A 12,463-nucleotide genomic window follows, 5' to 3' on the forward strand; every position below is an offset into this window, starting at 1 on the left:
AACGGATTCCGTTCGACTTCCAAGGTACAACTGTATATTAGTTTCTGTAGGACGGAAGTGCAATTTGATTTGTGCAAGTATGCAGCATGATTGTAAGGAAGAATCACAGAAAACGGAACATCTGCTGAATCTGAAAAACTGACCTAACTAGCTAGAGTACAGTGGTACTTCAGGTTACAGACGCTTCAGGTTATAGACTCCGCTAACCCAGAAATAGTACCTCAGGTTAAGAACTTTACTTCAGGATGAGAAAAGAAATCACGTGGCGGCGGCACGGCGGGCCCCATTAGCTAAAGTGGTATCTCAGGTTAAGAACGGTTTCAGGTTAAGAATGGACCTCCAGAACGAATTAAGTTCTTAACCCGAGGTACCACAGAATGCGCTCTGGAAAATGGCTGGAAACAGCAAGAAGGCAGGCAAGGGGTCGAGAACACTCAAAATGGAAGCTCCAACTCAGTAGTCAAGATTCACACACAGCTACATTTAGGGACTTTTTCAGTCTGTGAAGGAAGCTGATTCCCTCCCTCCCCCCATAGGATTAAAGTGAAGATAGAAAAATAGTAATTTCAAACCAGAGGGTCATGACCACAGATTTCTAATTTCCACACCATAAGCTGCAGGCACACACCACCTAGGAGATGTGAGACACTCATTCCTTCTGGTGGTGGCCAATTCATGTAGTAACTGTGCTGCTTTTATATACTTGTAAACTGAAAGATCAGACCAAAAGATCAATTCACATGAATTGGCTGGAAGGGAAGCTTTGTTCATTGAAAGTGCTACTGCTGTTATTGAAGTGGATGCGCACATGTGTGAACTGGTAACTACATCCATGTGTGCTTCCCCACCACATATAAATTTTGATATGGCTCCAATTCTCAATACGAGTCAGAAATGCACACTTTCCTACATTTAGTTTGGAAGTAGTGCAAGAGATGCGTGTTTCTTGAATTTCTATTGGTGCTGACTTACAGAAACTAGCAGTCAATGTGGCAGGGTTAAAAATTAAAGGCAAAAAACAAATGTTATTTCATGTATTTTAATAGCAAACTTACAGGAACAGCACAGAAGACAGACAACATTAAAAACATGTACTTGCATGTAGGACAACTTAGTTAGAAAAGTATAGCGAATGGATGGAATCTACTGTATGATAAAAATGTTACAGACACCATATAGTTGCCATCAATAAGAAATTTACCTATTTTTTAAAAAAATCCAAATGCTGGCATTGTCCAGAAAAGTTTGACTGGCATATTTATAATTGTTATAAAGTTGAACTGCTGAAATATGTTCACTGAAATGGTTTTTGATAGCAATAATGCATTATATGTCCCCACGTTTATATTAAAAATCCACACACAAATGAAAATGAAAAAGAGCTTGCCAATACCCGATTCTGTCCTCTATTTTTTTTTTCATTTTTGCAACCATATACTTAGGTACCTTTTAACCCCATGGAAAAAAATATCTAACGTTCATTACTACCAATAACAGGAAGAAGAGATTTATTTTGTTTTGAGAATGACAAATCCATCTTAGAAGAATTTAGGCACGCTCTCCACGTATGCGGCGTGCTAGCTGGATATCTTTTGGCATGATTGTGACACGTTTGGCGTGAATAGCACACAGGTTGGTGTCTTCAAACAGGCCAACCAGGTAGGCCTCACTTGCCTCCTGTTGAGAGAAGAAAATAATTTGAATGTTTTAACCAAAGTGCACAGACCCCCAAGTAATTACAAACATTGGCACACTTTCGCTATGTCTCTCTTCTAAATTGTCTTATGCAATTGGGAGGGGAAAATACATCTTTTGGTGCGATAGCACCTTTAATTTGGCGCTTTCTGACTATTGACGTCTGACATCAGATACCTTTGCTGTATCCTTTTTGGCACCTGCCAAAAAGCCTATCCACACATAGATCTTGGCATGCTTTAATCTCGTTAGTTTACTGCTGATTTTAAATGTGTGTTCCATGTTTTAATTACATGATGTTCCTTGTAAATCATTTAGAGGTTGTGTTAAAATCAAGTGGTAGATAAATGTTGGTAAACAGAAAACAAGGTATTGTAGCCCTAGAGTTCTGATACACCCAACTATAAAATCCTGTCTCTGATTGATTCCACACCTGGATTGGGCATTAACCATCATAATTAATGTATGTATTATCTTCTCCAAAGCATTCTGTTCTTGTAGCTTACAAAACAAAAGCCCCTACTGGATCCTGATTCACCACTAAGGCGGTTTGTAGCAAGTTAACTCTTCCACAGGGGCAACAACAGTTAAAGGATTGTTTCGAGTAGTTACATGAGCATAATGCTCTTTACGCAACAGATATTCCCGTCCTCCTACTTGTATCTTCCAAAAACCCTCTTCAGAGGGTTGGGGGCCCTCCTGAATAAGGGGGGCCATGTTCTAAGGACTGAAGTGGAATGGGTGGAGAATCATCCAAAATCAGGCAGAGGGACTCTTTCTGCCTGATTTGGGGCATGTTCCCACAGCAGCCATGACTGAAAGCCCCACTGTTCAGGAGATGCTCCCCACCCCCCAAATTAAAGGGGGAAAAAAACCTTCTGAAGATTTTCAGGTGGTGGATGGAGGCAAGAGGAAAGGCTGTTTGTGCAAGCTGTTTTCTGCTTGCACAAGCACTGTATAAAAATCCATCTTCACAGGAAAGGCAGTAGGGAGATCAGGATCTACTGATACATCTCTGGGGGATTTACAGTATGAAGGTCAAGTTTTCTGGCTCCCAACTATCTAGCAAAACCAACAATAGGTATTTCCCACTCCACCCTAATTTTGGCTACTGAAAGAAAGGAAGATAGATGTGGATTTTTAATATGGACCAGGCATACGCTCAGAGGTACGCTGTCCTTAATTCTCATTATGTTATCCCTCCTGAGCCACTATATGCACCTGGCTATGGCTGGTAGGTCTCAGGGTTGTGGTATAAAAATTAAAGCCTAATGCCTGCTCATCCTGGGATTAAAATAAGGTCAGGATTGGACAAGGATCTGGCCAAGGAATGTAGGTGTATTGTGGATTTTATGAAGCAGCAGCACCACTGCTACTTTTTACCAACAATAAAGCGACTTCTTTGATGTCCATGTTGCACTCTGATTTCTCAACCATTCAGTCTTGCTTTAAAAATCATAATCTGGCAATGGATAGCCAGAAACCTTATAGCACCCTGGCTGGAGGACTGTACACAAGACAAGTGCGGCCTGTGGACCCTATACGGCCGTCAATAAAATTCCTATTCTTTGGTGATCAGTCTGGGACTGCAAACACAGTGGGTGTCATGCACCGGCATGACGGTGGGTTGTGTTAAGAGTTGATGGGCCACAAATAAGGCGGGCTTCATCTGGAGTCTAGATTCTAGAATGTGCTGAATTTTTTTAGACACCTGTTTTAGCTTGAATTCTGCATATGTTGTGTAGAACTGTACATGTTTCACACACAAATCTTCATTGTGATATGCCGACATTAATCTTAGGATGGCTAATGGACTTCTTTCTTGTACCTCTGTCCCTTTAGAGCAGGAGGTGACAATGTTACATCACACAGAGAAGGCAAAGCATGCTGCAAAACATTTGGGTTTATGTGAGTCCAATGACTGATAAATCAGTTCTGTCTGGGAACTGCTTCTGAGAATGTCAAATAGGTCTGTAAAGTATTAAATGCTCTCTGCCCCCTGAGTGCAGCGCTTACAAACTAAGGGCTGCTTCTCCCTTGTTAAGTCGTTGTCCTCACCACAACCTAGCCATGCTTACATCACTCTTGTGAACATAAGTGTTGCATGGAAAGGGATAATGTGCCTTTCTGCTTTTGGAAAATACACTGGATCTGCCTAGAATTGGCAGTGTCATGCTCTTCACATATATCTACTTACACATCAGCAATTTGTGGAAATAAACCAAGAAAGAGAACTTGAAAACAGCACGAGTTCTATCTCCATATTTGGAAATCACCACATCTAACACACTAATGCAAGCTTTGTGTTTTGTTGTAGAAAATACAGATTGTCTTGCCGGATCAGACCAAGGTCCTTCCAGTGCAGCATTCTGTCTTCAATGGTTTATCTTATAGAAGGGCTCAAAAAGTACATCTCACATACCAGGTGTATCCCAACCACATCCTAACAGGTACCCCTTGCTCTTCCTAATGACGTGTGGAAAGAGGAAAGGTGTGTGGAAGTTACTTGGAGGTTTGACAAAGGCAGAATCTGCTAAGTATTCTGATGCAGCGTAACGTAGATCATATTCCTGAGAAATCTCAGAAATGATTTGGTCAACCTTTGTGCAGAGTAAAAATTAAAAAATGAATCTTGAAGGGTGGTGGAAAGAAATAGTGGATTCATTTGCAGTTACTTTAGGAGATCTATTTTTGAAATCCTTATGTTCCAACATTTCAAGTTTTAAGATCTTCCTCAAGGAGGTGAATTACTTTAGTTCTCCCAAATGCTGGTAGTTATCTGCACACCTACAAACACATGGATGCTTACTTGTGAAACCCACCAATTGCGTGAAGTTTTGACTAACCATAGAAACAGCTCAACCAATAAGATGAGCGTATGGAAGTAACCAATCACATACTCCCTCACGTACTAACGGCACAGTGCTGTTAATGGCTGCACTCTAGAAAGGGCTTTTCATGTCATTTGTGATGGTAAAGCTATACCCACATGTGTTCTGTCTGAGACAGTTGTAAATTAAGTCTCATGTATATATTTTTAAAAGTCAGCTGAATTACTTTAGTAGGAAGAGTTTACCTCTAAGCACCTTTCCCCATGTCTCTTTTTAAAAGCTAAATAATTGTAACTTAGAAACAATTTGGGACACAAAATGGCTAATTGAAAACAAAGTTCATATATAAGGTTATGGGGTGGACAACACTGATAAGTACTCACCTGAAATTATATTGTTCAGACATGCATTATCAGTTCTGTTAAGGGGCATCTTGCCAATTGGGGGGTTAAGGGCAGCTAGTAAGATACAATATGATTTTTACCTGCAAAGCACCAATAGCTGCGCTCTGGAAACGCAGATCTGTTTTGAAGTCCTGAGCAATTTCACGCACCAGGCGCTGAAAAGGAAGTTTGCGGATCAGAAGTTCGGTCGACTTCTGATAACGCCTGATTTCACGAAGAGCCACAGTACCTGGCCTTTAAATGATCAAACAAAGAAGAAGAAACAAGACAAATAAGCTTTTTGTCTTCATCTCCAAAAAATAGAGCATACAAAATTCCAGAGAGAAATGAAAGTTTGAATAACTGTTCCATTCAAGAGACATGAGCATACAAGAACATTTTGTGCAAGACCAACTTCTACAAAATTAAGTAGTGACATGCTAAAATAAGTCAAATAGGTTTCAGCTAAAAAGAACAGTCCAAAACAGAATGCTAGAAACTATTAGTCTCTTCTCAGTACTCATTTTTCTTTATGTCCTCTTTATGCAATGTAAATATTATGAAATTGATAAGAAAAATGGCTACTAGAAGAATATCAGTAATTACAATTTATTCATTTGTGTATACACAGTCTTAAAAACAACATTTAAAAGTGTAAAGCCTGCTATTTACCTGCTTATCTGGAGGCAGCTACTGCCCTCTAGTGGTACAATGAACAAATTATATCAGTTTTACAGTAACAGCTGAGGAGCTAAACTAATTTAAATAAATGAAAAATTATCAGGCTCGGCAAGTTTTAAATAAAGCAGGCTTCTTCCAACACCTCCATTAATCAGCAAGCCCTATTACTACATCCTAAACACGACAGAACCAGATTTGTTTTTTAAAACTTAATATTGTGATTTTCAGATTTTATTTTTAAAATCCATTTAATCAATACAATTGATATATTACTATCAAAGGCGATCTTACAGCTTTTTTCGGAGGAAATGTTCAATATAAAATATTTTTATGTTGAAATTTTTCTTTTTCGTCAAGAGAAGAAACAACAGAGACCATGCCAGTATAATCCGATTCAACGTGAAAGATTTTAAAAAAAATCCCCAAAGCAAAAAGTTGCGATCCGATAAACATTTCCGCGTTGTTTAGGGACTATAACATCACAATACTTTTGTTCGCGGTCATTTCTATACCTGTAGCGATGAGGTTTCTTGACCCCACCAGTAGAGGGCGCGCTCTTGCGAGCGGCTTTTGTCGCCAGTTGCTTCCTGGGCGCCTTCCCACCGGTGGATTTACGGGCAGTTTGCTTGGTACGAGCCATGTTCCCGCGAACTTCTCTTCCTTACACCTATCGGTAAGAAATCACCCACGCGATCACTATACCGCCACACAGCAGCCACCAGAGGGGGGGGGGAAGGGTTTCCGAAAATGCAGATTTATTTGTTTTTAAAACTGCCTTTACAAAGACAACAACAATGCCTCGGATGTTAAGGACCTCCAAAACCTTAAGCGATTAAAAAGCTGCGGATCCACACCTCCGGTAGCAAGCCAAGCAGCAGACTTCCCCGCCTGCGAGCTTGCCACATAAAGAAATCCTTTCCCTTGCAAGTGCTGGATTGGATGGTAAAATGGTCAAAGGGGGGGGGGGTGTAATTTATTTAACAGTAAAATAAATGCCTAAGATTGTAGTAGCCTGCTAAAATGCAGCCCTTGCCCAGGGCAAAAAACTGGAGCGATGCAGCAGCAGTCAAAAAGATGAGAGAGGGGTGATTCCAACACAACACAAGCGGTTCCTAACCCCCTCCCGTGGGCTCAGAAAAAGTGCCAATAATTGCCGAAAACGCCGGGGGACGTGCAGCTGATTTATGGCTTGCATTGAGCAAAAAACAAAAACAAAAATACGTTTAAAAACAGAAAAGAAAACAGGGGGACTCCCAAGCCTTAAAGTGTTCTCCTGCAAAGCAGCCACCGTTCCCCTCGCCCTGCCGTGCGCGCCAAGGAAAAACAAATGGAAGCCGTAGACGAGCCAGGTTTTATTCCACAAAAGGAAGGGGGGGAAATATCACGTCAGATTTTAAGTGCAAGAAAGCAACGAACTTTTGGGGGGTCAGGTTTTTCGGTGCTGCTCCCGCCTGCCCAATTGCCAGTGCTGAGGCTGCCTCGCTCCCAAGCGCCTCTCGCTGGCAAACTCATCCCCAACAAAATGGAAACAATCACGAAATGCAGCCTTAGACTCCCTATTGCAGGGAGAGAAAGAGAGAGACGGGGAGGGGGAAAAAATAAAAAAATAAAATAGCAACACAATAACAACCCCCCGGAAAAAAATCCCCCAGCAGCTCCAAACTATGTGGGGTCCGACGGGCTACCGGGGAGAGGAAAAGTTTGGACCGAGAATCCCCCCAAATCGCGCTGGGTTTGGATCGTTTCCTGGGCACATTTCTCCCCTTTTTATTGTTTTTATGCAATAGGGAGAAAAAAAATATGGTCGGTGACCAGAGAAAAGAGACAAGATGGTGAAGCTGAGCAACAACTGTGGGGAGCCAGGGAAGGCAGGCAGGCAGGAGAGTTTCCCCGGGCTGGCAACTGGCTCCAGTTTGCAGCCGCTTCCAGGTCCGATGCGGGGCGACGAGGGGCCGAGGGGGCAGGTGAGGGGCTGGGGAGGAGGATGGTGGGGGTCCGGGGTGCGGGGAGGGCGCTGGAGGGGGGCAGGAGCCGCGCGAAGTGGGGCTGGGGGGGCCCTGCGCGAAGGAGCCGTCTCCTCGGCTGCGCTGGGGACTCGCCTGCCCCCCAACCGCAGCTCTTCCCAGAAGTTTGCCGGAGAGGTTCGGGGGGCAGCCCGGAGGGGTCCCTGGCTAAGCTGGCGTGAGCGGGGGGCGCCGCCGCCGCGGGAGGGAGCGAAGCTGACGACTTACCCCCGTCCGCTGAGGCTGAGCGCGGCTGCCGAGCAGGCGAGGAAGAGCGAGGAGGCGCTAAAGCTGCTGCGGGCGACGGCGGCTGAGAGCACAATTGAAAGATGGCTGACTCGGGAGGGCCGTCTCCGCCGCTTAGCACCGCCCAGGCCCCGCCCCCGCCGAGGAGGGCAGCCAATGGCGCACAATGGAGGGCAGGCGAGGCCACGCCCGCGCGGCTTCCTCCCTGCCCACTCTCGGCTTCCCGCGGCCGCCTCTGTGTGTACAAACACAAAAGACACGCCGCGCGCGCCGCAGACGGAGAGCAAGCGAGGGAGCGAAGCAGGGAATCCCCCCTTGGCCCTCCTGGCTTCCTTCCCCTGCCAGAGGGGAGCACGAGGCCCCAGGTCAGCGCCCAACGGTCCAGCGGGAGGAGACCCCTAACCGCCAGGATCCGGCGGCGCGAGGTCAGGGCCAACGGTCTCTCTGCGTTGCTTCGGGCATTAGGGGATGGCTTGGGGGCCCCTCGCTGCTCCTGGACTGAACTCTCAGCCCCGCCTCCAGCTTAGGGTGGCCCAAGCCTGTGAAACTCTGGAGGCCAGGGGTGCCAACCTGAATGAAATATAGGGGGCACAAGGTAAGCCCCGTCCCACCTAATCGATCGCAAGACGTGGCACACGGACACCATTTGAATGGCAATGCCCATCAACTGCGAGGGGGGGATTCCCTAAAATATTTTATTACGGGGGTGAAGGGACATCGGTCCCTAGGAGTTTCACTCCTCTGCTTGAGGCGCTTCACACGCCCACCGCTTGATGAAGCCTCAAACTCGGGGGCGAGGAGTACTACCGTTGAACGACTGAGATCCAACACCAAAGGGACTTTCCATGAGTTTGAGGCTGCTGGATGAGGTGGGTGGAGGGGAACTCATTGGTGAGGAGAGAGGGATTGGAGCCTGATTGCAATGAATGAGGTGGAGTACGATAAAGGGGGTGGGGGTGTTAAAAAGTTTAAGGCCTTTAAAAGTGTGATTTCTTTTGTCAGAGGACTGACATCATTGCAGCACTTGCAGTGGATTTTTATGCAATGCGCAGATTACAGTTCGAGTCAACAAGTGGTGAGCAGAAAGTGAGGTGTTTGGAGTTGGTGAACTGGCCCTCATGAAGTCCAACTTCAATGTTTTGCTCCTCGAGTAATTCTACAGCTTGCCTTCCTCAGAATATTCACATTCAAGCTTAAACCACTAGCTCCACCAGCTTAGGTGGCTTCAGTGACTGGCAGCATACTCTTTTTATCCTCATCTGTAAAAACCACAATACAGTGGAATGTCAGTTTTCGAACATAATCCATTCCGGAAATCTGTTCGACGTTCAAAAATCAAGGATCAAAGGTCTGGCTGCAAAGTCAATGTGGAAAAAAGAAAAATGTGCCACAGAAGCCATTCACCTTCCAAGGCGCATTCGAAAACGGAAGCATTCACTTCTGGGTTTTCGGTGTTCAGCTTACAAAACATTCAGCAGCTGAGACTTTCAAAAATTGAGGTTTGACTGTACTGGAACTTCTGGACCATACACACAGAGAGAGATTTGTAATGCCCAGATTTAAAGAATGAGAGCTAGCTTAAAGGAATAAAAACTTCATTCCACAATTTCTGTTTTCTGACAGACACTATATATTGCTATTAAGATTTGTGAAATCTCGAGCCAAGGCTGGCCTTCGGTTCGGGTGACCCTTGTCTGTGGTCCCCCAATCCTCCCCTTCTAATCTCTCATACACATTCTTCTATGCAACAGGTGCCTCTCAACTCAGAAGCTGCAGTCATAGGATGAAAACTCCAGATGGTCCGGAACACTTTTCACTAAGTGCCCCTCCAGACTAGTGTTTTTGTGTGTGGGCGTGCTCTGCAACTTGTCATAAACTCAGTAATAGGGCATAAGTGGTTGATTTATACCGGACCATCAATACATCATTCCACTTTATTAGTTCTGCAATGCTTTCCTAATGTAACCACATTATTGCTGTGTGGAAGGCTGTTTTGCACTACAGCACAACTGAAGCAGGACAAACCACCATCCCATCCTGAACATTTGTGGTATTAAAAGTTGCATGAATTCATTAGGAAGCTATGGGACATGCACTGATTGGAAATGAAGCAATAGTTCCATCCCAAAACTTTTCAAATCCCATCAGGAGCACATATCATCTTGAATGTGCAATAAAAAGGATATTTGAAGGGGCCCTGACTTTATCATAGTAAAAGGCTATGATTTTCCTCCTCTTATACCTTCCTGACATCACTAGAAAATTGGTGTGAGTCTTCCATGAGATGGCTTTTCATGAATGTTTAGGTGCCTCAGAATATAATGGAGCAGGGTTTTCAGCAAGAGCACCCTTCACCAATAAAAGCAGCATGTTGTAGGCCCCAATAGCTTTCTGAGGCTATTGAAGATGCATGTTGTGTAAATGATATGGTTCAGTGTACCTGAGATTATCTCATTCCATAGTTCTGATAGTTAATGTCAGATTGGTCAAGGGATGGCATTTATTGGTGACTGGGAGCAGCCGCCAAGACCCCATAACACCAGTCTTGAAAGACCTACATTGGCTCCCAGTATGTTTCCGAGCTGACCTTTAAAGCCCTAAACGGCCTCGGCCCAGTATACCTGAGGGAGCATCTCCACCCCATCATTCAGCCTGGACACTGAGGTCCAGCTCCAAGGGCCTTCTGGCGGTGAAGTTATGGGGAACCAGGCAAAGGGCCTTGTTGGTAGTGGGACCCGCCCTGTGGAACGCCCTCCCATCAGATGTCAAGGTAATAAACAACTACTGTATTTTTTGCACCATAACACTCACTTTTTTCCTCCTAGAAAGTAAGGGGAAATGTCTGCGTGTTATGGAGGAAATGCCTACGGGTGGCATGCCTACGGATCTTCCTCCTCTAAAAACTATGTGCGTGTTATGGTTGAGTGCGTGTTATAGAGCGAAAAATGCGGCATCTCACTTTTAAAAGACATCTGAAGGCAGCCCTGTTTAGGGAAGTTTTTAATGTTTCCTTCCTGCCACAAAAAAGCTTCCACTTGACCTGAAGTCAGGTCTGCTTCTATACTAGCACCAAACCAGTGGAGGATTGTGAGCGTGGGAGTGAAGTGGCAGATGATCCACCACTTCCAAAATCCTGCCAGCTTGCATGGGCCAGTTTTATTTGAAGGACCACCTGCTCCTGCATGACTGCTTAAGATCTTTTAAGGAGGCTCTGCTTTGCATCCCTCCACCATCTGAGGTGTACATGGATAAGGATACATTCTCTGTGGTGGCATCTTACTTCTGGAACTCATAGAATCAGAGAATTGTAGAGTTGGAAGGGACCAAAAGGTTCATCTAGTCCAGCCCTTTGCAATGCAGGAATCTTTTGTCCAACCCACAACCCAGAGATGTCTCATGCTCAACCAACTGAGCCCTCATTAAGTTTATTTAGTCCCTTACCTCCCTTGCTTCAGAAAGATTGTTATTACAGTTTTGTTTAGATGTGGGTTTTCTGCTGCCACTGTTTTGTATATGTTGCTGCAAACTTTAGTAAGGTTGTTTGTAAACTGATTTTATTGTGCTTGTTTTATTATGTTGTGAGCTGCTTTGGGGGCCCGTATGAGTGTATAAATATTAAAAAATATGATTCCCTGTCATTAACATACTAACATGCACAACTAGCTTCTGAACAGCTTTTCACTTTGTGACTGTCCCAACTTCTTTTTGAGAGTTGCAAATCATGAGGGAGTAGTTAATTCTGCCTGAAGCAGCATTACCTAATTCCTGATATTTATATTACCCAGTGGCTACAAGGATCTTGTGGAGGAAAGGAATAGCTCCACAGAAAGAAGCAGTTGCATCCCATATCACCTTTCTTCCGCTCTTCAACTTTTATAACAGTCTTGGTCTGCACTTTGAACTGCTTGCATCAGAATGAAGATATATAAAGAAGGTAGCAAGTCTAGAATTATGAAGTACTTTCACATTCTGTACAGTAACAGAATTGTAATACTCAGATGTAAGCATTCTTGGACAACACAGATCCTTTCCAGTCAGTTCAGGCCAATGGGATTGAATGCAATTGTTCGCCCTGATGGATGACCTTTTCAGAGTGCGGTATATATACATATACACATACATATACATGCGCTGAAGAGAAGCAATGAGAAACAATGGTAGGTTGTGCCTGTGGATTTAGGGTGGAGCCTCCTTTCTCAGTACATTGGCCTCTTTTCTGCCACTGTTGCGAGGTGCTGCTCTTTTGCCTCATCATTGCTACTGCTGACTTTCTAGACCAGGCAAATTCGTCCTCCAGGTGTTTTGGGACTACAACTCCCATCATCCCTAGCTAACAGGACTAGTGGTCAGGGCATGATGGGAGTTGTAGTCCCAAAACATCTGGACGGCCAAGTTAGCCTATGCCTGGTCTAGACAGTCACTCTTCCTCACCACAGCTGTTGTTTACTTGTTCATTCCCCCGGAGCCACAACAAGAAGCAGAGGTGAAGAGGAACAAATCCAAGAAGCCGTTGTTGTGGGGGGGCCTTCTGGAGTGCGGACCCTCAGCAGGTGTCCAACTGTGCCAACCCTCAAAACTCCTGAATTATATTGTAGGATACAAAAATAATTTTTGCAATGCTTTT

General features: G+C 44.5%; 1 protein-coding gene and 1 long non-coding RNA gene across 4 annotated transcripts; one reads left to right on the plus strand and one right to left on the minus strand.

Moving 5' to 3' along the window:
* Nucleotides 1-1,025: 1,025 nt before the first annotated feature.
* Nucleotides 1,026-7,935, minus strand: LOC128411063 (histone H3.3A). Of its 2 annotated transcripts, XM_053383034.1 has the most exons (5): nt 7,822-7,929; nt 7,007-7,146; nt 6,103-6,257; nt 5,011-5,164; nt 1,026-1,677 (listed from the first exon to the last, which is right to left on the minus strand). In XM_053383034.1, the coding sequence occupies exons 3-5, from the start codon at nt 6,228-6,230 to the stop codon at nt 1,549-1,551; spliced, it is 411 nt and encodes a 136-aa protein (XP_053239009.1). In that variant the 5' UTR covers nt 6,231-6,257; nt 7,007-7,146; nt 7,822-7,929; the 3' UTR covers nt 1,026-1,548. The 2 variants fall into 2 exon arrangements, with proteins under 2 accessions (XP_053239009.1, XP_053239008.1); XM_053383033.1 differs by lacking the exon at nt 7,007-7,146 and having other exon boundaries at nt 7,822-7,935.
* Nucleotides 7,936-8,057: 122 nt separating this feature from the next.
* LOC128411064 (uncharacterized) lies at nt 8,058-9,445 on the plus strand. 2 transcript variants are annotated; one of them, XR_008329680.1, is made up of 2 exons: nt 8,058-8,434; nt 8,842-9,445. It is a non-coding gene; the product is annotated as an uncharacterized LOC128411064 (long non-coding RNA). The 2 variants fall into 2 exon arrangements; XR_008329682.1 differs by having other exon boundaries at nt 8,058-8,264.
* The last annotated feature ends 3,018 nt before the right edge of the window (nt 9,446-12,463 follow it).

Source organism: Podarcis raffonei, chromosome 3 (assembly GCF_027172205.1).
Source record: "Podarcis raffonei isolate rPodRaf1 chromosome 3, rPodRaf1.pri, whole genome shotgun sequence".
Classification (NCBI taxonomy): domain Eukaryota; kingdom Metazoa; phylum Chordata; class Lepidosauria; order Squamata; family Lacertidae; genus Podarcis; species Podarcis raffonei.

Bases quoted from the DNA above. Each gene is read 5' to 3' on its own strand.
- LOC128411063 (XM_053383033.1), bottom strand. From the start codon at position 6,230: ATGGCTCGTACCAAGCAAACTGCCCGTAAATCCACCGGTGGGAAGGCG. The intron at 5,165-6,102 runs GTATAGAAATGA...GATCATTTAAAG, and splicing joins AAGAAACCTCATCGCTACAG to GCCAGGTACTGTGGCTCTTC. The intron at 1,678-5,010 runs GTAAAAATCATA...TTCTCTCAACAG, and splicing joins CAGCTATTGGTGCTTTGCAG to GAGGCAAGTGAGGCCTACCT.